The sequence below is a fragment of the Melitaea cinxia genome, chromosome 6 (genome assembly GCF_905220565.1).
Source record: "Melitaea cinxia chromosome 6, ilMelCinx1.1, whole genome shotgun sequence".
Lineage (NCBI taxonomy): Eukaryota > Metazoa > Arthropoda > Insecta > Lepidoptera > Nymphalidae > Melitaea > Melitaea cinxia.
Genome location: NC_059399.1, coordinates 12659235 through 12683218, shown reverse-complemented (window position 1 = coordinate 12683218; position 23984 = coordinate 12659235). Strand labels below are relative to the sequence as shown.

The 23984-nt window shown below is 35.0% G+C and overlaps 1 protein-coding gene across 1 annotated transcript; it reads right to left on the bottom strand.

The window, feature by feature from the left end:
• Positions 1 to 82: 82 nt before the first annotated feature.
• LOC123654382 (dipeptidyl peptidase 3) lies at positions 83 to 15682 on the bottom strand. The gene is made up of 13 exons (XM_045590291.1): positions 15554 to 15682; positions 15324 to 15476; positions 12881 to 13108; positions 12640 to 12766; positions 11585 to 11873; positions 8156 to 8409; positions 7301 to 7443; positions 6980 to 7091; positions 6489 to 6621; positions 5761 to 5884; positions 930 to 1077; positions 584 to 757; positions 83 to 287 (listed from the first exon to the last, which is right to left on the bottom strand). The coding sequence occupies exons 1-13, from the start codon at positions 15671 to 15673 to the stop codon at positions 136 to 138; spliced, it is 2157 nt and encodes a 718-aa protein (XP_045446247.1). The 5' UTR covers positions 15674 to 15682; the 3' UTR covers positions 83 to 135.
• Positions 15683 to 23984: the final 8302 nt, after the last annotated feature.

Sequence of the window (23984 nt, the reverse complement as noted above, 5' to 3'; positions counted from 1 at the left end):
TTTTACTCGTCCGATATCCGACTAAGCGATACACCGCCGATCCGAGGTATTGGTATTAAAAATTTGAAATGAAAGTCGAGAGTCGAGTATAAGTTTTATTAGCGCACAAGACCGGCGCCACTAGCGCCCCGCGGCTCACTGCAGCAGCAGGTCGGCGAAGTGCGCGCGCTGCTCGTCGGCCAGGCGCTCCAGCGCGTCGTGCACGCGCGTGCTCGGGAAGCGCTCCACCCACGACGCCAGCTGCCCCTCCGCGCTCGCCGCGTAGCGCCGCAGCCGCACGCCGTCGCCTGCCACACGCCACGTCTTAGCACGAACACACTAGGCCGGACTGTTTAAGGTTTATTGTACGACGATGATTCGCCTGTCACATCCCACTGCTGGGTTCTCAATTAGGAGGAACGGGGCTTAATCGACCACGCTGCTCAACTGCCGGTGGCGGATATATTCCCTACTATGAGTAACGATCGCTATTATTAACGTCTTATTTTGTATGCATGTCAGTAATTGCAAATGTTGTTAATTCAGTATATGTACTATTATTTATATTTGTAATTAGAATACATATTTCTCAAATGAAATATACCTTCGAGCACGGTATTTGGCTGTACAAAAATGTTTCTGGGTTGTTTGTGTAACATGACGATGTCCCTCCAGCGATTCCAAGGCTCGTCGAGCCGGCTGTACTTATCGAAGAGAGTCTCGCCCGCAGCCGAGTCACCTGTCGCTTTTATGGTTTGCAGTTTGACGAGGAAGTCACCTGTTTAAAATAGTAACTACAAATATTTATGTATTTAAAGATGAATTATCTATTGAATTACTGTAAATATTTTTTAATATTATATATTACAAGAATTCCGAAAAATATGTACATATTTTTGCTAAGAAAAGTTACAACTTACAGTAGTTACAGATTATAATGACCAACTTACCAATAATTTTTTTTCCATCTGTAGCCAGACGACTTCTTTCCAATTTCAGTAACAGATTCTTTCCTACTTCCTCTTCAGTAATAGTGAGCAATCCATTACCTTCTGTTTCTAGTAATCGCATCAATACAAAACGAGCTCTCGCATGAGCCTGTAAAAATACATTTGTACGGGTCAAAACACATTGAGCAATATGACTGTCTTGCAAACTCATAACCTCTTTAATTTAGCTTATTACGAAAATTGCAGATGCGCTGCGGATGATGTCTGTACTTCATCATTCGATGTTGTGTTGTAATGTATATATTTATTTATATATTTATATATGTATTATTCATAAGTATGTTTATCAAAAAAAAATTTAGCTATACCAGTCGGCTGTTACCTAGAACACAAGCATTAAGTTGCTTACTTTAGGGACAGACGACCGTGTGTGTAAAAAAAAAAAAAAAAAAAAACTTCTGCCTATATATACTCAAAATAATCTTAATAAACTTAGTGTTCGACTTTCATTAGGTTTAGTTTCCCTCACATGTCATCTCTCATTTAACCAGAGACTACCATACAACATTTGTACATAACGTTCTTTCGGCGACCACGCTAGTTCACCCTGGGAACGTTCAGCTCTCTCTGGCGTCTAAATAAAACGACCAGTGTTTAAACAAGTATAACAATTTACCGTTGAAAATACACAGCAAACAAGAGCTCATGCGACGTATAAAATAACACCGACAAAGAGCAATATACGCGGGGCGTATTTTACGAGTGTTTTAAACCTTAAAAAAAATTTTGAACATTTCTATGAGCTAGATTACGTTATACAATAGCATTTTTTTATTGAATAAATGATATTAATTAGTTAAGGTGCCTAAATCGGGACATAGACGCATTACGTGAAAAATCAACTTTCTGACCGTGATAAGCTCATTCGCTCCTACAAAGTAATTTTGCTTGTCAAGCACTAACTGTTATACCTTTTTAGAAACTACACAACGAAACCATTTTTTTAAACACCGGGCAATTATATTGCAGTACATTTTTTTTCACAATCAATGTTTAAATCTTGACAGAAAGTAATGAATAAAAATAACTTCTAACGCTAATTTTCATAACTTTAGAATAAATGATGCCTGAAATAGTAATTTCATTAGATAGTACGAGTATTTCCGAGTAAAATACAAATAAGTACACTAAAATACCTTACTTTGTAAAAATTATGACCAAATTACTAGTCGCAGTAGAAGTTTTTTTGGAAAAAATAAAAATATTCACAATTTTCAGTGTTGGCAACCCTAACATAAAAAGTACATTTTCTTGAAGCTCGACTTCAGGGCTACCCCCAGTTAACGGATTATACACTATTTACGACACACCATGTATGTATATATATATATATATATACATACATATAGGTAAATACTGTATATATATATACAGGGTGTCCCAGAAATCAACGTCAAGCCGGTAATGGGCGATAGGCCAATTGATGGTGGTTATCAGAAAAATAAGAAAAAAAATATTTATGAATAATTTAAAAAAATAATGGCTTTTTAAAAAAAATCGAGAAATTGACACCCTGTGACAGTCTTTCAAGCTTTGTGACTAGAAACCTTGACTATGCTTTGTTTTTTTTTTTGTGTAACGGGTCCCTGAATAACTGTTTTATTAATTGTAATCTAAAATTAATACTAAAATGCCTCAGCTTTAGAAAAACATCATTTTATTGCGCAACCATTACGCAAAAAAGATAACAACATCTATCTTTATGTGACTGTCTTGTAAAAAAAATGTACTACGCTCTTTTGGCAAGTAGCTTTAAAAGATGGCGCATTTAGTCTGGATTCTAAAATGGTACTACATTTAGTAGTTTAAACCTAAGATTCGGTAGAAAAAAAATGTAAACCAAATGAAAGTTAATTATTTTTATCACTCAAATTGCTATGGACCGCGTTTGAGTACGAATGCTATAATATAGTGACCCTATTGTGCCGTGTGTGAGCGAGACAGACAGTCATAGTATTGTGTCTTGTGTGAGCGAGACAGATAGTGACGCCACCATGATGCATCTGCCATTTTGTGTTATACTTTAGTACGTTCCGCTTCTTCGTTTACTACGCATCTTTCTGTATTCGTGTTGATTTCGTACTTACAATTTTGGATTGTTTATTGGACTTGTTTGTGTTGTGATCTGGATTTGTTGTATAAACGTTTCATTTGACAGTGAGTGTCCGTGATGCCGCATCTGTACACGACGGAGGAATATGCCAACATGCACCTCATTTATGGGGAATGCAGATGCAATGCTAGACTCTATCGTGAGAGATATCCAAATCGTGAACGTTATCCGGATCATCGAGTTTTTATAAATGTGCACCGGTTACTCTCAGAGGGTCGATTCCCCAACCAAGTGACTAGTGAGGGAAGACCAAATACTTCTAATGAAGACATGGTCTTGCAAGAAGTCAGTTACGACCCGAGTACCTCAGTCCGTTTAATTGAAGCAAGGACGGGGGTGTCAAAAAGTACAGCACACCGAATTTTAAAAGAGAAACGAGTTTCACCCGTACCATGTACAACGAGTACAAAGTCTCCTGCCCCAGGATTACCCTGCAAGGCTTGCATTTTGTCAAATGATGTTGCAAAAGTATAGGGAAGATCCGCAATTTTTAAACAAAATTCTATGGTCCGATGAATCTACCCTAAAAAGAGACGGATACATGAATCTGCATAATCTGCACGAGTGGCATTTGGAAAATCCACACTTAATGCGAGAAGATCGATCTCAGTATCGATTTAAAATAAATATGTGGACCGGCATTTTAAATGGAAAAATTATTGGGCCATTCGAGTTACCAGAAAATTTGACCGGCGAGGTTTATCTGGATTTTATAGAAAACCATTTACCAAATTTACTGGAAGACGTCTCACTTGACATTTACCGAAGCATTTGGTTTCAACAAGATGACTGCCCAGCACATTATACTCGCTCAGTCAGAGAATTTCTCGATCTAGAATACCGAGGTAGATGGATAGGACGGTCTGGTCCAATTTCGTGGCCAGCCCGTTCACCGGACTTAAATCCAGTCGACTTCTTTTACTGGGGAACGTTAAAAGAAAAAGTATATTCTAAACCACTTCAAAATTTAAACGAATTACGAGAAAAAATTGCGGCAGCTGTTGAAGAGATCAACTCGAAAAGGTACGCTCGTCTTGTAAACCGCTCTTTTTTAAGAAGATGTTGGGCTTGCATTTCGGCCGAAGGCAAACAATTTGAAAATTTGTTATGAATGAATAAACTTTGATTCCAATAACTGAATTTTATTTCAACCGTATTTTTTTTTTTGTCCAAATTTAAGTAACAGTCTTCTAAGTCTAGTGTCACTGTTTCGCTCACACACGGCACAATAGGGTCACTATATTATAGCATTCGTATTCAAACGCGGTCCATAGCAATTTGAGTGATATAAAAATAATTAACTTTCATTTGGTTTACATTTTTTTTTCTACCGAATGTTAGGTGTAGTCTTCTAAGTGTACTACCATTTTAGAATCCAGACTAAATGCGCCATCTTTTTACAATACTATGACTGTCTGTCTCGCTCACACACGACACAATAGGGTCACTATATTATAGCATTCGTACTCAAACGCGGTCCATAGCCATTTGAGTGATAAAAATAATGAACTTTCATTTGGTTTACATTTTTTTTCTACCGAATCTTAGGTGTAAACTACTAAATGTAGTACCATTTTAGAATCCAGACTAAATGCGCCATCTTTTAAAGCTACTTGCCAAAAGAGCGTAGTACATTTTTTTTACAAGACAGTCACATAAAGATAGATGTTGTTATCTTTTTTGCGTAATGGTTGCGCAATAAAATGATGTTTTTCTAAAGCTGAGGCATTTTAGTATTAATTTTAGATTACAATTAATAAAACAGTTATTCAGGGACCCGTTACACAAAAAAAAAACGAAGCATAGTCAAGGTTTCTAGTCACAAAGCTTGAAAGACTGTCACAGGGTGTCAATTTCTCGATTTTTTTTAAAAAGCCATTATTTTTTTAAATTATTCATAAATATTTTTTTTCTTATTTTTCTGATAACCACCATCAATTGGCCTATCGCCCATTGCCGGCTTGACGTTGATTTCTGGGACACCCTGTATATATATATATATATATATATATATATATATATATATACAGTATTTACCTATTTAATTAGTATAATAACCAAATCTCCAAACTATAATTAGAAAATAAATGAGTAAAGGGCTAGATATTTAAGTAATTACTTGATTTATATGTGCAAACAGACCAAAATTCCAGAATTTCTTGTTGTCGACTCAGCATTATGAGAATTTGTAACAAAGGATTAAAAAAAAATACTCTATCAATCATCATTCCATCATCATTACAGCCTGTACAGTCCACTGCTGGACATAGGTCTCCACAAGTTTACGCCAAAAATAACGTGAACTCATGTGTTTTGCCCATAGTCACCACGCTGGGCAGGCGGGTTGGTGACCGCAGTACTGGTTTTGTCGCACCGAAGACGCTGCTGCCCATCTTCGGCCTGTGTATTTCAAAGCCAGCAGTTGGATGGTTATCCCGCCACCGGTCGGCTTTTTAAGTTCCAAGGTGGTAGCGAAACTGTGTTATCCCTTAGTCGCCTCTTACGACACCCACGGGAAGAGAGGGAGTGGCTATATTCTTTAGTACCGTAGCCACACAGTACAACAAAGAATTAAAAAAAAAATACTCTATCAATAATATAATAATATTAATTGACCATGCAGATGAAATAATTGAAATATTAAGTTACAGAAATTACCTGTAACCATGTTTTAGTAGATGGCTGATACATTTCCGTCGCTTTAGCAGCGCCGTTCCATAGTAGACTCAGCCAATTCACGTATGTCACGTCTTCAGCTTCTTGACCCTCATAACCGAAGATTCTAAGAAAAATTAATGTTCTTATAAATTAATAACATAAAACAAATTGCATATAACATATAGATGGTATAAAATCAAGATTATTACAATATAATTTTGAGAAAAACAATAGTATATTTTAATATTGGCTGACATCGAATAAAAAAGATGTGTTGACGCCGCGTTGGCGTAACAGTCTCAGCACTGGTATGTGGCTGTTGCGCTGGCGGTTGCGGGTTCGATGACACATGACACAAATTTGTATTGGCCATACAGATATTTGTCGTAGTCTGGTTATTTGTGCAGTCCTCGTGGGTCTCCCCCACAGTGCTTCGGAGAGCATGTTAGGCCATCAGTCCCATTTGTTACAATGTACATCTGATAGCAGTCGTTACCAATAGTAGGAATATATCCACCAACCCGCATTGTAGCAGCGTGGTAGATTACGCTTTGATCCTTCTCCTAACCGGGGAAAGAGGGCTATGCACAGTAGTGGGATATTACAGACTGAAGCGAAAAAAGATTATGAGACATTACTTACGCGCGCATAGAATTCGCGACGATATCGCTTGGACGACGTCTTATAAACTAACTTGACTATAAAAACAACTACAATGCGAGTCTCACTTGAGTATCTCTGGTTCGAGCGAGAGGTAGAGGCCGACGGCCTCGGCGCGACACTCCTCGAAGGCGGAGCCTAGCGTCGTAAACTTACTATCATACGTCTCCCCCTCGGTATACCACGACTCTATCTCCTTTCCTGTAGTACAATATAGAAATTATATTAAGTATCTGGGAGACAGAGGTTGCATCAGATCACAATATTGTTGAACATATGTCGCGATGTACCTAGTACCTAATATTACGTAGTGTATTTTCATTCACGAACTCGACAAAAGAGGGCGCTATGGACCGACACATGTTGTGTCGGTCCTACATTTCTCTAGGCTGGTTTAATTTATTTATTATTTATTATATTACTTATAATTTATTTATATTACAATTTTATCGAAATAACTTCCAATCCTTCTTAGTGTAGGTGTCTTTGTGAAGTAATCGAAAATTTACAGACAGTAGATAAAGTGTGGAAGTACGATTTACGTTAATTTATTTTTAACCTGTAAGCGGATTCTTGACTTTTTCTTTGTCAAAGTTGAAGGTCCCGTCAGCATTCTGTCTCAACAACTTTCCACTACCATGACCGAGGAGCTCGTGAAGACCTACTTGTACCTAAAAATGAAAATATTTTAAGAGTCTAACTGACAATTCAATTATCTATTTATAATACTTTCATGATTGAAGCGACAGATTTTGTTTCTCTGAATCTCTGAAGCTCTATTTAACCCAATTTTTTTTCTTTCAATACGTTTTTCAAATCATTAAAGTAAACATAAACGCATATAAATACATCGGCTTATGTATATTAAAACTATCATTACCTCAAAAGCAGCAACTCTGTATTTCTCCAAGAGCTGCTTGTCATTTTCAGACAAGAAGGGGATGACAGACTCCTTGTACGCGGCAGGGATCACGTTGCCGAGGGATACGTTTTTAAAACCCTCGTTTTGACGGATTTCGTCATCTTAAAAATAGAAGAAGAAAAAATTACAATAACTGTAACAAGTTTGTTAATAATTGTAAAGCAACATTTATATACTAAACAGTCTAAAAATACATGAAGTAATTTTTCAAAACATTTTCTATAAACATGAAGATAGTCTATTCGCGTTAAGAAATTTGAGCCGCGTCGCTCGCAGGTGGTCGAATTTATATCGAATTCTAATTTAGTACCTCTGGTGAGTGGCTAAACTGACAGCGATGAGTCATTATTTTCTTAACGCGACTAGACTTATATATGTACAAGAAGTTTTTCAACACTCAAAAAAAAAAAAAAATCAGCACTGATATTTTGTACAAAACAATCTATTGTAATTGTATAACGTGAACTTTATATAACTGAGGTAGGGCACAGCAGGAATTTCCTGCTCAAAATATGGAGCAGCCCGACTGGGGTAGTACCTCGACCTTACAGAAGATCACAGCTAAATAATATTGTTTTCAAGCAGTATTGTGTTCCTGTTGGTGAGTAAGGTGACCAGAGCTCCTGGGGGGATTGCGGATTGGGTCGGCAACGCGCTTGCGATGCTTCTGGTGTTGCAGGTGTCTATAAGCTACGGTAATCGCTTACCATCAGGTGAGCCGTACGCTTGTTTGCCGACCTAGTGCCATAAAAAAAAAAGACCTAATTTTTACGCGGCGATGGCAAATAATAAGGTACGATAGTAAGTAGTCACAGTTGGGGATGTTGATGCCGGCGGGGATGCCGCTGCCCGAGAAGGCCAGCACGTCGAGCGAGGTGAAGTCGGGCCGCAGGAAGGCGTCCTTCTCCAGCGCGGCGCCCCACGGCAGGCGCGCCAGCAGGCGCTCGGCGCCGGCCACCAGCGCGCCGAACTTCTGCGACATCTCCTTGTTCACCATCGCCACGAAGCCCTCGAACTCGCCGCGCTGCCCGCTCGGGTCGCGGTACGTCTCGATGAAGCCCTGGTACCTGGGAAGATCCATTGATTAATAGGCTTTCAGTTGTGCCAGTGAAGCACGGCTGATTCCGCCAACGTAGAGTCGAGAATATCCCGTTTGGAGAATTTGACTCGCCCGTTGCACAGTGGGACAGAACCGTGCCGTACGTCTCAAAAATCTGTAACTTTTTTGTTGATTGAAGTAAATCGCTAAAATTTGGTATGTAGTGTCTCCAGAGTACATACAATCCAATAATGAATGTATCATTGTCAAATGTTTAATAAATAATATAAAATAAAATAAAACAAAATAAAAATGTATTATTTTAATATTAAACCATGGTTTGGTTAACTTATTGAATTATAATTTTACAGTTTTATGATATTAATAAACCTATTTTATGTTATTTTATATTACATATGAATCTTACATTTAAATAAATGACAAATATATAATAACCCACTCCAAAAATATGTTTTACAAATAATGTACGAAATTATTTCGATTTAAATAGCTAATAGGTTCTTAGCTTCCTCTAACAATTTCTTGGATATAGTGACTGATAGTTTTCTGATACTTGATATATAAGGATCTAACATATAAGGACCTAGAGCATTTTCTACATGACGCAATCTGAATTTTTTGTAATCTTTATTACGCGATTCTTGGGCAGCCTCAGATAAATGACCTTTGATGAAATTTCGTGTGAAAAAATATTACTATCTAGTGTCATTATCAAGTTCCTAACCACTATCTATGAAGGTGGTTAGTAGTAGGTAGGTACTGATAATGTACACTAACAACTATAACTAGATACCACTTGCTTCTTCCTTCACCGCGATAGAGAAATACATAAACTATATGAGAAACATGTAATTCACACAGTAATAACAAAACATTAACCACACCTGACAGCACGATAAAAAAAATATACTACATACTAATACATTACCCAAAACTCCCACTTTACCTAAAGATTGAGTAAATAGATAATATTGTTTAAAAAAAAAGGGTCAAAAGTGATCTAAATATCCAAAAATCTCATTAATCAGAACTAAAATAATTTTTGGAATATTTTGTATTTTCTCCCCATTAGCCATTTTTCGTTTCATTTCAAGGGGGGCAGATTCGGGCACTCAATTTTTTTTGCCCTGACTTTTACATTAGCTGCTCTATACGATGCTATAAAAATTACGACATGGGCAGACACCGCTAACTGTCAAAAGTCTATGCAAAGTTTCTAATAAGGATAGAATATTAGGTCCTGAAATAAAAATTCTTTACCTCCCCAGGTTTCACATAATGGTTCACTTAAATTATTTTTAAATAGAGTACTTCATCACCATTCTAACCATATAACACACTTACAAATTTGCTGGTAAAGTAATGCAAATATGACCATGTAAACTGGTGGAATTGTGTTCTACATAATTGACTTAATTTTGAGCGTCAACTTGCAAGCCTTATTCTAATACAAAAAATGAGAAATAGTGTATTTCAACTGCTATATAATATGCATTGAACATTCAGCTAGACATATGCATTAACAAAATATTCAATATAGAACATTACGAAAAGCTATTTTTGAGACGGTACGCACGGTTCTGTCCCACTGTGCGTTGGCGCAGTTTGTAGTGACACTGCTTTCTGTTCTACGTCTAATGGCGACCGGTAATGTATTCCACAACAAGACAGCTTGCAAAGTCTTTATAGAAGTTTTTATTATGTAAAGAATTTGCAATTTAAGGTTTTTAGATGACCTTAAAACCTGACTACCAGCACCAAGAAATTCAAACTTTTCCTTAAGGTAAGTAGGTGTTGACGGATGAAATAATACGCAGTATAAAATGGATAACAGTTGAGTTTCTTACGATATTCTGAGATATGGTCGTATTTAGGTAAGCCAAATATAAACAGAGTCCCGAAATTTTGAAGACGCTCAAGTTTATCTAATTAATTTTCGGTAAAATTAAGGTAGCAGATGCCAGCGTAGTCCAGGATCGAAAGCAAGTGCGCTAAAGTAACTTTAGTGGAAATTGGCAGCAAGTGACGCAGTCGCCTCAATGAGCACAGGCTCAAACAAAAACATTTTTCTACTCACTTCACTGATTTGGTGAGTCCAAAACAATGTTCAGTCTAAAAATATTCCCAGATTCTTTAGCTTATCCATATATGGGAATTTAACAACATTAAGAGAAACGAAAGGTATGTTTTAGTAGTTAATTTTCGAAGTCAATTTATGAGTCAACTTATGATGAGAATCACTTGGTTTATAGTGAGAAAGAGAGACAAACTTCTTAGCATTCCATGGATTCACCGTGCGGGTGCCGGGTCCATCGTGTGGCAGAAGGAGAAACTCAGAGCAGTTCCCAGGACTTGCGGCCTAGGTGTAGGAGGCCCCCTTTGAGATGCGCATCAACGCTCACCTTCACTGCTCGAGTTTCCCGCCCTGCCTAGCCAAATTTGGTAGGAACCTGTTAGTGCAGCCTTAGATACTTGTTCTAAAATAAAACTTACTGCAGTTCTCGACTGGCCAAGGTCTTTCAGGAGATTATAGAGAGATTTTGCTGGTATACCTCTCGCTCCTACTTCTACCACGTATAAATTAACCACATAATCATTTTTGTTAAGTTTGTTTGTTAGATCGTAATATTAATTTAATTTTATTGTGTGGTCTTTAGGAATGTAGGTTTCCCACCGTACAGTGAGCTCTACTAGTATTATATGTTTAATGTGTCTAGAAAAGCGGAATATATCAGGTCTGGATGACGAAACACCAACGTCCTCTGGGATTTTATAGTGCTTGTCATACGTATCCATTAAAATAGTCCAATCAGATTCCGTACCTATGATTGAGAAAGGCTTGCTTTTAGAGTTGACAGTTGAGCCATCCTTTATAAAGTTAATTTGTCGTTTATTTATGGTCAATCCTGTTTGGGCTCTAGCTACTGAAAGACTTACTACATTTCGACGTGAGTAATAACCCCTATTAAGCAGTACCTTGCAACCTACCAATAAGTGCCTAGCAGTACTTACTGCCTAACAACAAGTATAGCAAATTTTTTCAGAGACTTACCCCATCTTACTAGGTTACTTTGGTTTGGTAAAAAAAATATTATGTGAATTTATTTATTATAAATTCACATATTTTTTTTATACATATTTTATGAAAATGAAAAAGTAAAATTAAATTTTATTAAACATACGTCTCAATTATCGGTCCCTTGTCCTTAATCCAGTAGCGACTGCCTTCTTTGTGTTCATCTAAATCACCCTCTCTAAAGCTGTTTATGTAATGTTTAAGCATATTTTTCTCATTGTCGTTGGCAGCGTACTCAATAGCCTTGCTTAAGTTCTCATTTACGAGGCTGAGTAGAGGAGAATAATCACCTCGTGTCACTTGGAAATATGCATTTTTGTACTTTTCTATTTCCATTGTTAGTGGAGGTTTAGCACTCTTCTCGACACTGGCCAAGTGGATTGTGTATAAGGGTACTAAAAAAATGTTTAATATATTGTTTTACAAATCCATATAAATAATAATGTATCAACGAAATGTATATACAAGCCTAATTTCTGAATTACTACTCCAAATTAGAATTTTTATTTTCGATCGTTATTATCAGGACGTGGTTTGGATAAAATAAAAATTAATAAAATCGATATACTCATGAAAAAAAAAAATATGGCAGAGCAGAGATCGATACTACTTAACCTCTTTTTAACCGACTTTCAAAAAAGTAGGCGGTTCTCAATTTGATTGTAATTTTTTTAATGGATGTTACATCAGAACTTTTGACTGGATCGACCGATTTCGATGAAATTTGTTTTAATTGAAAGATTTTGCGTGTCAATTGTTCCCGTTTAAATTTAATTAAGATTCGACAAGTATTTTTAGAGTTTTAGATATAATGCATAATGCATATTTACTTGACTATTTTTTCGTCGACCTACGTTGAATTATACTGCATAACTTTTTACTGGGTTTATCGATTTTGATGATTCTTACTTTAATTGAAAGTGAATGCTTGTCTTGTACTATTTAAATTCGAGATCTGATGACTACTTTTTGTGATCTTTGATAGCGCGTTTTTACTTGACTATTTTTTTCGTCTACTTACGTTGTATTACTTCACGATGTAATTGAAGTCGGTTTTTTTTCGTTTGCGAGTAAACACAATTATTTAGATGATATTTTTGTTATCTAATGAAAATATAGCTATATGATAATTAAATAATTAATGTTATTAATTTCACTCACATCCATCATCAGCGACAGTTTTAAATGTTCGACAGATATAAGCTTCAAGGCGCTTTGTTTTCATCCAATCGTTAACCAAATTGGAATCTGCTTCAGTACAGTTGCTTGAGAAATATGTTGTTACACCCTAAGTAAACAAAACATTTGTATCATTTAAACTTCACGCAAAATATCCAATTGTTTTATTTAATATTTTTATTGAAACTGTGACTGTTTAACAGATTAAACTGTCTTCACTTACTTTATCTGATAAGCCAAGACTAGTTAATCTCGGAGCAATGTTATACATAGCATCTTTTGTGTTTTCCCATAATTTCGAAATATGTGTGCTATCATTTTCATAAGCTTTAGAGGCTTTTACGATTGATTCAAATGACTCTTTAGGTAGATTTGGAATAAATTTAGTGTCTCCGAATCCTTTATAGTTTCCGCTGTTTGCAAAAAGACCACCAGCATAAATTAGAAATGCCTGTGAGAAAAGAAATACACATAATAAGTTACTTAAAACAATTAATACAAATAAATCAATACTAATAATTATGTTATTTCGTGTAACTAACAAAAATTTATATCAATAAGCAAGAAATATGAAGTATTGTTATTATCCATTATGTTTCAGGTTTTGTACTTCTATATTAGACCACAGTCATGTAGTATGCAGGTCAGTGTCGCCATCTACACTGACTTTGAAAATAGAAAAGTTGATGATTACAGTGAAAATTCAAGAAAGATAAAAAGACTTAACTGAAGATTAAGGTATGCAAGGCATACGGATCGACAAAGGATTTCACAAGGATTAGACATATGAAACCCCTCACCACCATAAAATGACCGCAAGGCATTCAGTTAGATGAAAACTTTTCATTTAAACGAAAATTCCTGTGGCATGTATGACAAAAACAATACTACGGGTACCTTGAGGGGTTATCACTTTATTATTACACAAAGACTTTAATATTCCTATAACATGTGTGTATTCTGTCAAACACTTCTTCGTTGAACAACAATTATTCCTCATTGCAGAGTAATACTGGGGGGGTAACTTGAAGGGTTATCACTTTGTGGTCTAATATAGAAGTACAAAACCCTAAATATACTCATACTATTTTTTAAAACGGCTGTCAGGAAGCATTTTCTTGATATTCAACGTGAATAAATTATATATATGTATGTATGTATGTATGTGTTTGCGTATGCGTATGTATATGTTCATGTATATGTATATTTATGTATATATGTATGTATATGTGTATGTATGTATGTATGTATGTATGTGTGTATGTATGTAAATAAGTAAATATATTCAAACATTTATGTCTCAATTTGTACACCTACACTGACACAATACTATCTCCTCTACCCTAGGTTGCCTGGAAGAAATCGCTTTTCAGCGATAAGGCCGCCCTTTGTACCTGATGATACTCTGTTTAAGTCCATAATATGTGTGTATTATTTCTGTTTTGGTGTACAATAAAGTGTATTGTTATGTTATACTCGTAATTATGATAGAACTTCACTTAAGGTAAGTTCTATTGACTGCTTTATATGTTTTTTAAGACAACTATGTAAGAAAAACCATAATTCAATACAAGGAGGCATAGAACAAAATATATACAATATAGAAGCCAAAGTTATACAAGTAATTGCATATTTATGCTATCCTTATCTTAGCATTAAAGGAAGTTGGAACTACTTTTTTACCAATTGTAATTATATTGATAAAACAGTCTGTAGTAATGGCGATATAACAATTTAATTGTGAAAACATTTTGTTTCAGCAAGCACAATATATATTCATTTTTGTTGTTACTCAATTAAAACTTTGAATTAAACAAATTTACGTAAAAATGATCTTTATTGCAAGATCAAAATACGATACAAACTGACCTTTAACGACTGACAAATAGACACTTTTAAACAAAATAACGCATCAGACATAATATTCTAATAAAATTAGTAACATTACGTGCTAGAATATAGGTATAGAAATTCGAAAAATACCCAAAACCGAATCGGAGCACCCCACTGTCCACGTGGTCTTGGTCTGCCCTACCCCCAGTGTTTTTTTTTTAAGCCGGAGACGCGGAGGGAGTGCAGCCCTCGCTAGCAAGGGCGGAAGAGCTGCACTTCCCGCAGCGCCGGAGCAAAGCGTTATTCTTAGCTTAATTTTTTTCGATTTAAAAATTGAACCTCAAAACTTCAACCACGATATCTCTGTAACAACGAGGTTTACATGAAAATAGTTATCGGGGGGGTGAAAAACCCAAACTCCCTCCCCTCCCCCCTTTCCCCCCAAGCCCATAAATTTCTTGCCGGCGATGTATATAATTACCGAGATTTTTTTATACTAATCAGAGAAGGGTAAACTATAGACAATTGGGATCTAATTATATTTTCGTCCCTCTGCCCCTCCGGCTTGAAAAAAACACTAGGGGTAGGGCAGACCAAGACCACGTGGACAGTGAGATGTTACGATTCGGTTTTGGGTATTTTCGAATTTTTATACCTATATTCTAGCACACAACCCCCCCCCCTACCCCTCTACCCCCAACCCCCATAAGTTAGATCCCGATTATGTATAAAATAGCCCAGAGAAATTTCATGCTAATTAAAATTAGTAGGCTATTAGAAGATCAGATTAAAAATATGAACAACAATTTTTTAAAATATTTGTTTATAATTACCCGATAATCTTCTTCTGATACTCCAGCTTCAATTGCTGACTTCTTTAGATCATCCAGGGGCTCAGCTAGAAAAATTCTATGTAATAAAGAAAATATTTTTGGTGATTCAGGGCTTGTTTGCAAAAGTACAATTAGTCCACCATTCCACGCTGCCTACAAGAAAAATACTTTATTGTTATTAAAGAAAGTATTGTATTGTAAGAAAATTTCTTAATAATATTAGTACTCACCTTACTTAAGTAATGAGCATATAGTTTCTCCTGTTTAGTCAAGTTTTCAAATGCCTGTGAACTGTCAAGTTCGACAAATCTTTGATTGTTAGGTAAGACATAAATTGACTTATCTTCCATAGCTGAAATGGCAATAAATAGATTTCAATGTTGTAAAAGACGAATACTTGTATATATATACTTATACTTTTATCTTTAAACCAAGTAAATATATATAGAATTTATTGTATTACCTAAATTGTAGACATGTTTATATAAACTAGAGATTGAAGCACTAATATTGTTAAATAGCGATACTGACCATTAACTGATTTTACCGGATGAACGCTGTTTAATAAAGGAACTCCTGATGAAAGCTTTTTGTATTTACCAATAAATGAATCAGCATTTTTAATAAGCCGGCTATTTGACAGGTTAATAGTCAGGGTACGCAACATTGGTTTTAATATTAGAATAGATACCTGTCTGCGATTACAATAATACTTTAAATATATTTTAAAATGCCGTACTTACTAAAATATTGTATTTACTTTTAAATACAAAAAGGATTCCTTCAAGGAAAGTAAATAATTTCAATTAAAAAGACGGACCGTCCTTTACCATGTTGTTTTAAAATTTATCCCCAATAGGGAAAGGCAAAGGACTATAATCCATACAGCCTAGTCTGAATTTGTAAGTTTCGTTCTGATATATCAAAAGGCCGGAGCCAAGTCTGAAGTAACTTTATTGTTCTTCTGATTCGATGACTGGTAGAGTAAGGCCGAAACCAAGTCTGAAATTTCATATTTTCGTCTACTCTTCTTTGTCTATAAGTGATAGGCGAGGTCGAAACCAAGTCTGTAATAGGCCGAAGCCTGAAATATCAAAATAAAATTTCACATCCGATGAATGAAGGTCCTGATCCTGTTTCAAATATCATTGATAGTATTGCAAATAAATTCAAATATACTAGTATAGTTATCCAAATTAGTCAATAAATCTTGTGTATTGCGCGGGACGTTTTTTGGTCCAGAAGTTGATAACAAGTTGGCTATAAATAAGAGGCGTTCCAGATTAAAAGCGGAGCATTCAAAAAATATGTGATCTAAAGACTGTGTAGAGTTGTTGGTGCAATGTGGGCAAACGGGCGATGAAATGATACGCATACGATTCAAATGTGCATTAAATCTGCAATGTCCAAATCTCAAGCGGCATAGTATTGTATAATATTTTCTGCTTCTATGTTGATGCGATTTAGTAAACCAAGGACTTTTTCCAATATCTTGATTTATCTGAGCATACCAAGATCCTTTTCTTAACAAGGTTTGTCGCCAAAGATCACGCCAATCAGATAGGATTTTTGATTTAATAGCAACTAATAGATCAGTGTATGGTACGGCAACATTCTCATCAACAGGGCTGCCGCTGTCACTGTCAACAATTGAACGTGCCAGAAAGTCCACATGTTCATTTCCCCTTACTCCTATATGTGAAGGTGTCCACAATAATTTGATGTTGTAGTTTCTTCTGGATAGTTGATAAAGGAGATGTCTTATTTCTAAAATGATGAAGTTTGTATTAGCACTGAATTGATAATTATCTAAAGCCTTTAGAACGCTCATACTGTCAGTAATGATCAGCCAATATTGATTAGTTTGTTTTTTAATGAATTCTAGGGCAGCAGTAATTGCTAGAGCTTCAGCTGTAAATATTGATATCTCCTTTTTCAATCTGACGCCTTGGCCAAACTTCAGATGAGGTACATAATAGGCCATGGAAACATTTATATCATTTTTTGATCCATCTGTGTAAACTTGTTTGAACTTATCAGAGTATTGTGCTATGAGGTTGTAAACTTCCTGGCGCTCTTTTAGCTTATGGTCAATAATAATATCGATTTGATTAATAAGACAGTCAAACTCCTTTTCGTAACACATCCAATTGCTAGAACTGTGTATTTTGTGTTGGTTATTTAGATTTAACATGAATGAATATTCGAAGAGAATAAATGGGTTATTAGAAGTTAATGGAGCATTTACAGGATATTTACTATGTAAGTAATTAAGCTTTTTAATTAGAGGATGATTACTAATGGAAAACAGTTTTAGCAAAAAACAGTATTTCAAATATTTAAATCTAAGGTGTAAAGGGGAAATGTTGCACTCGACCTGTAACGAATTAATTGGGGTTGTTTTCATGGCGCCAGTGATAAGTCTCAGGCTGTGATTTTGAATAATATTTAATTTGTTAACCAACTTGTCATTAGCAGAAAAACATAGAAATCCATATTCAAAATGACTGCGTACAAGAGATTTATATAGGGTAAGAAGGATTTTTGGATCAGAACCCCAATATGTTTTTGCAAGAGACTTTAAAATATTAAGAGCCTTAAGAGCTCTATCAACTATGTGGTCTACATATTTGTTCCATGATAAGTTATTCATGAATATAACACCTAAAAATTTAACTTCATTTGTGATAAGAAGAGATATATTATTATAGTTTATTTTAATTCTTTCAGACCCTACTTTATTAAAAACTATGACTTTAGACTTTTCAAAGCTAATGTCCAATGCAAGATAATTAAAATAAGAATTTAATTTAACTAAAGCTTTGTTTAACTTAAGATTTAGGGTAGTTATATTATTACTAGAACAATAGACTACCAAATCATCAGCAAACTGTAAATTGTATATATGAGAGCCTAGAATTAAGTTTAATCTATGTATATAAAGTGTGAAAATCAATGGACTCAAAATGCTACCTTGACATGTACCTTTATGAGAAATCCTTGGACCAATAAGTCTATTATTATACTTAACAAATACCTTCCTACTGTGCAAAAAATTAAAAATCCATTGTATAACTTTTACAGGTAAACCAATCGCAGCTAATTCCGTGGATAGAATATGATGGTTAACATTATTAAAGGCTCCAACTACATCGAAGAAAACTCCAGCGAGAGCTTGCTTTGATTGTATAGCATTATAAATATCAAGATGTAAGTGAGCAATGCTCTCCCTTGAAGACCTGCCTCTTCTAAAACCAAACTGATTAGAAGGTAAAATATGATTAGACTCTATGAAATGTTCCAATCTTTGTTTTAAAAGTTGTTCAAATATTTTTCCCATGCAAGAAGTCAATGCTATAGGTCTATATGAATCAAAGTTAAACTTGTCCTTGTTGGGTTTTAAGATAGGTACTAAACAATCAACCTTCCAATCCATAGGAATAAGATTATGCTCCCAAAGAAGATTCAGGATATTTAATAAAATTAGTTTAGATTGAGAAGACAGGTGTTTAAGCATTTTATATGAAATGTAGTCAAGGCCAGGTGTAGAGTCTTTTCTGGATGAAATAGCAGAATTTAATTCGACAATGGTAAAAGATTTTATAATAAAATTTTGATTAGGAAGAATATGGCAGAAAGAATTAAGATTAAAGGCTGGCTCTACAGTATCTGGAGTATATTTTTTGAGAAAATCAAAGATCCAAGAATAGTCAGAGTTGTTATGGGAAGGTGGAGAATAGCTTTTGTTAAATTTTCGCATATACGTCCAAATGACTGATATAGGAGTCGATCTGTTAAATTGTTCACAAAGTTTTATCCAACTGTTTCTTCTCTCATTTCTGATAATATATTTTTTGGTGGCTTGTAGTCTTTTAAAATTAATGTAATTAGCCTCAGTGGGATCAGATTTAAAAGTCAAATAAGCGTTTTTGCTATTTAATACGGCTTTGGTGCAATTGAAATTCCACCAAGGAAGAAGTTTTTTTTTTTTATTTAAGTTAGAAGGAGAGCATGAAGATGAAGCTGTATTAACCAAAGAGTGCTTAGAAATAGAAGATGATTTCCACAGTGCTGAGTGTAAAATATCTGTAAATTTTGTGTAGTTATGAAGGGGGTCTTGTGTATCAAGAGAAAATTCAGTGAGCAATAGTTGGACATTTAAATTATAAATGTTCCAATCAACGTTGTTCAGGTTAGGGAAGCAGGGTAGTGAGCTACTATTGGGAATAGGAGTGGCATTGTAATGATTGTTATTAAGTAAAATTTTTGTGATTACAGGAAAGTGGTAGCTGCCTAAGGGATCGTCATGTACTGACCAGTCACACTCTAGAGCCAATGAAGGTGATACTATGGTTAAGTCAAGAGCATTCTGTCTCCATATGTGCGAACCAACAGTGGTCATACTTCCGTCATTAAGTATAACCAAATTATTGTTATTGATAGACTCTAAAATGTCTTTGCCTCGACAATTAGAAGTAGAACAGCCCCAGGCTGAGTTTAGGCCATTAAAATCTCCTGCTAGGAAGATTGGTTCTGGTAAACTTTTAATTAACCTGTCTAGTTTAGATTTGGAAAAAGCAGGATTGCAATTAGTTGGACTGTAAAAGCTTATGATAGTAAGTTCTTTGTTGCTAGAGTATTTTATACGAACAACAACATTTTGAATGGAGTCATCATAAAAAGTATCAATTTTAGAATAAGAAATAGAGCTATGTATTAATATGGCTACGCCATTGTGGGTGTTTCCTGAATCAAGACGAATTACATTGTAATGACGTATCTTAAATTTTTGACAAGGCTTTAACCAAGTCTCACAAATTAACGCAATGTGAATATTTTTGTCCAAAAGGAAATAATTAAAAATATGTTGATTGTGTAGAATACTCTGAGCATTCCATTGCACAATATTTAAAGTATCCATAAAGTACAAATTATTTATTAGTAACCTTTTTTAATGTATCTTGCAGGACATTTTTAATATTTTGGGAAGAGATAGGTATTTCATTATTTTTGTTTAGTGTTATAAGTTTTACTAAAGCTTCTGTAATAGATTTGAGTATTATTTCGGAATTTAAAAGAGATAAGAACTGATCAGTTTTGTTTAATGATGGAAAGTGAGAGCTGTTTAAAACATCAACAAAGCTTTTTTTCTGAAATTTATCTCTGTTAAGCTGGATTTTTTCTTTTTTAACAGGGCATGCAGGGGATATGGCAATGTGATTGCCAGAGCAGTGACAGCAACTGGCTGCAGTATAAGGAGTCTGACAATCTTTAAAATTGTGACCTTCGCCACAAATGCTGCATCTTTGTGAATTTTTACAGAATTTTGCGATATGACCATACCTTAAACACTTTAGACACTGCTTTACTGGCGGGATGTACTGCCGTACTTCGAACCGCCAGCTGTTGAGGTCCACACTATCTGGTAAATTGGGACAGGAAAAGGTTATAGAAATTGTTTTTGTGGGGATTAATTTTATTTCTCCATTTTCTCTTACACGTCGCATAAATCTACGTATAGATATAATATTTTTCGTGCTAGTTAGAGCTGAATATATTTCTTTATTGGATAATTCTATAGGCACATGAGAAATTACCCCAGTGACCTCTGTAGCGGCAGCCGGAAGGGAAGCTTTAAGTTTGTACCCATCAAGATATTTTTTGTTGCCTAAGACCGCGTTAGCAAAAGCAGGTCTATCAAAGATAACTCCAACTTTACTTTTATTAATGCGTTTTAGTTGTTTCACGCCTTTATTATATTTTTTTATGCTATTAGCGAGTGTCATCATGTCTCTTGTTCCGATTGGCTTGTCAGCCTCTGTACTCTCCAGGAATACAATATAGTCAAAATTACCCCCGTTCTCAGGGTAGTGCCGCACGTAATCGGCTACCCGAAACGGGGCATACCTTTCGGCGTCTGTTAGCTCAACAGATTTTATGGACTCGGAGTCGGAGCTCAACGAGTCGTCCTCAGCGTTATCTTCCTCCTTCTTTTTCCTTTTCTTACTTCTCCCCATCTCTTGATTAATTTATAAGTATTTATTTATAAAAAACTCCAGTGAATGAATTATAAAATAAATAAAATATTTTTGAAAAAAAAAGACCGCCTTTTCACTTCAAAGTTCCCGCGCTTTTTTTTCCGTCCTTTACCATGTATCATGTATAGTTATATACACAGAGTATAGTAATACAAATACTTACAGTTATATACTCTTTGGTGTACACGTATGGTCACTAGCATAGATTATACTAGGGAAGGGCACCAAATATCGATATATCGAAATTTATTTTTGAATATCGAAGTCGATATTTTTTTTAAACTATATTATATTTTAAATGAATTATGTATTCTACTTTTATTGCAACATATGGTCCGTTTTATCTGTAAATGAATATAAAACAGAGCGCGCGAGAAAACGACGAGGAATGGGAGGCTGGATGATGATGACACTCTTAAATCAAGATACGCGATCCCTCCCCTTTCCCGTATCCATGGTCCATCAGCAACTTCTTCTGTTGCGTGATGACAGAAGACCTATTGCGTATCTCAATTGACAGTTCATAGTGAAGATCACTTGGCATAATGCTCAACGATGAACTGTCAAACAGCTAGTTTCGTATTGGCTAACGTCAGTGACTGGGATGACGTCATAAGCACCGAGGCTCGTTGATAGTCACCGTAACATATTTTGACAACTGTTTCTGTATCGGTAAAGTTTAAGTTGCGATTCTGTAAGCGTAGTTGACATCAAATTGATAGTCACTGACACTATCTAAAGATTTTTGAAAGACACTGCTCAAGAGCAGTGTTTTTACACATTGAAGGTGATTATCACTAATAATTTTAGTACATACTACACACAGTTTGGGTACTTGCTAACGCGGAAAGTTAAGATACATAGGTTTACATTGTGTGGAATTGTTTTTTGTGTTCTTTTAAGTGTTTTTCTTCGTTTTAAGTATATTTGTGATAATTATGGCGCGCGCTTTCCTATTGGGATATGCGGAGGAAGAACGTAGACGTAATATTCTACGAATTGAAAGACGTCGTCTGCGTGACGCTGCAGGTATAGGGTCCAGTTCTTCTTGCAGAGATTCGCGCACCCGTGAAGCTTTCCACGTGCAGGGAACGGATTATTGGGCTTGAGCTATAGATATCATTGTAGACCTCGCTGATGGCGAAGGCAAGCATAAAGAGATCTCTCTATGCTCCATGATCATAATAGTTGAAAATATGTAACACATTTTTAACACCACTATATAGTTCTGATATGTTTTACCACTTGGGGATAACGTTATTTGACGGATAATAAAATCTGACTGTAATCTTTTTGATTCATTATTCTTTTTTGGTATCAAATTCTACTATATTTATGAGATTTTTTTTTACATTTTATCTTTGAGGTGAGAAATATAATTGAATATGAGTATTTTAGGTAAAAGTCAAAAAAAAAAAAGTTACCAAGTTTATAATTATTGATAAATATGATTATAATTCCAAATTATTTGCATTTTTTGTAAATGTTCATCATCATTTCAGCCTATCACAGTCCACTGCTGGACATAGGCCTCCACAAGTTCACGCCAAAAACAGCGCGAACTCATGTGTTTTGCTCATAGTCACCACGCTGGGCAGGTGGATTGGTGACAGCAGAGCTGACTTTGTTGCACCGAAGACATTGCTGCCCGTCTTCGGCCTGTGTATTTCATAGCTAGCAGTTGGATGGTTATCTCGCCATCAGTCGACTTTATAAGTTCCAAGGTGGTAGTGGAACTGTGTTATCCCTTAGTCACCTCTTACGGCATCCACGGGAAGAGAGGGGCTGGCTATATTCTTTACTACCGTAGCTACACAGGGTTATAAATGTAAAAAAAAAAAAAAAAAAATTGAAAATGTTGTAATATTCATTTATAAATGTTACAATATTTTAATTTTTTTTAAAGTTATGTTCATGGCAGTTTTTATATCACTAACTTGTTTAACATTCATCTCTAAACATATTCAAGCATATAAGATAAAGTCACTTAAAGTAATTATTTTGCGCATCTGAATAAGGGCTGTTGATATTTTTGAAAATATCGGATTCTCGATATACCGATATTTTGAAATATATTAATATTGGAGTTTGATATATCGAAAAAAAATATCGATATTTTGATATATCGATATTTTTTCGATTTGATTTCATCGGCTTTGTTTTTTTTTTTAAAAACAATCGTAATTTGGCTCAAAAATAATTTACACAGCTTATAATTCAGTATATTTGTTAAATAAATTATAAAATGTAAGATTTTACGGAATTATTTTTCAATTTTAATAAAACAATAATGAGTATAAATATTCAGTAAGAGTTTAAAAAATACTCGTTGTTTTACATGTTCAATTGTCTGACCATTACGATTATTAGGCACTAAAAGATTGATTATAGAAGCAATTCGTTCAGATACTATAGATATAGTGGAAGAAATTAAATATTTAACAGCTATTTCTGATAGCACAAAAGTGAAATGTTTACTATCAATCCAAAATTTTAGTGTATTTAATGACCTTGAAATATTCAGTTGATCTAAATACTGCTTTAATTCAGCAGACATTGTAACAAAATTTGTGACAAAAATTCATTGGCATTACACAAATTTTTCAAGAGCATATCTTCATGT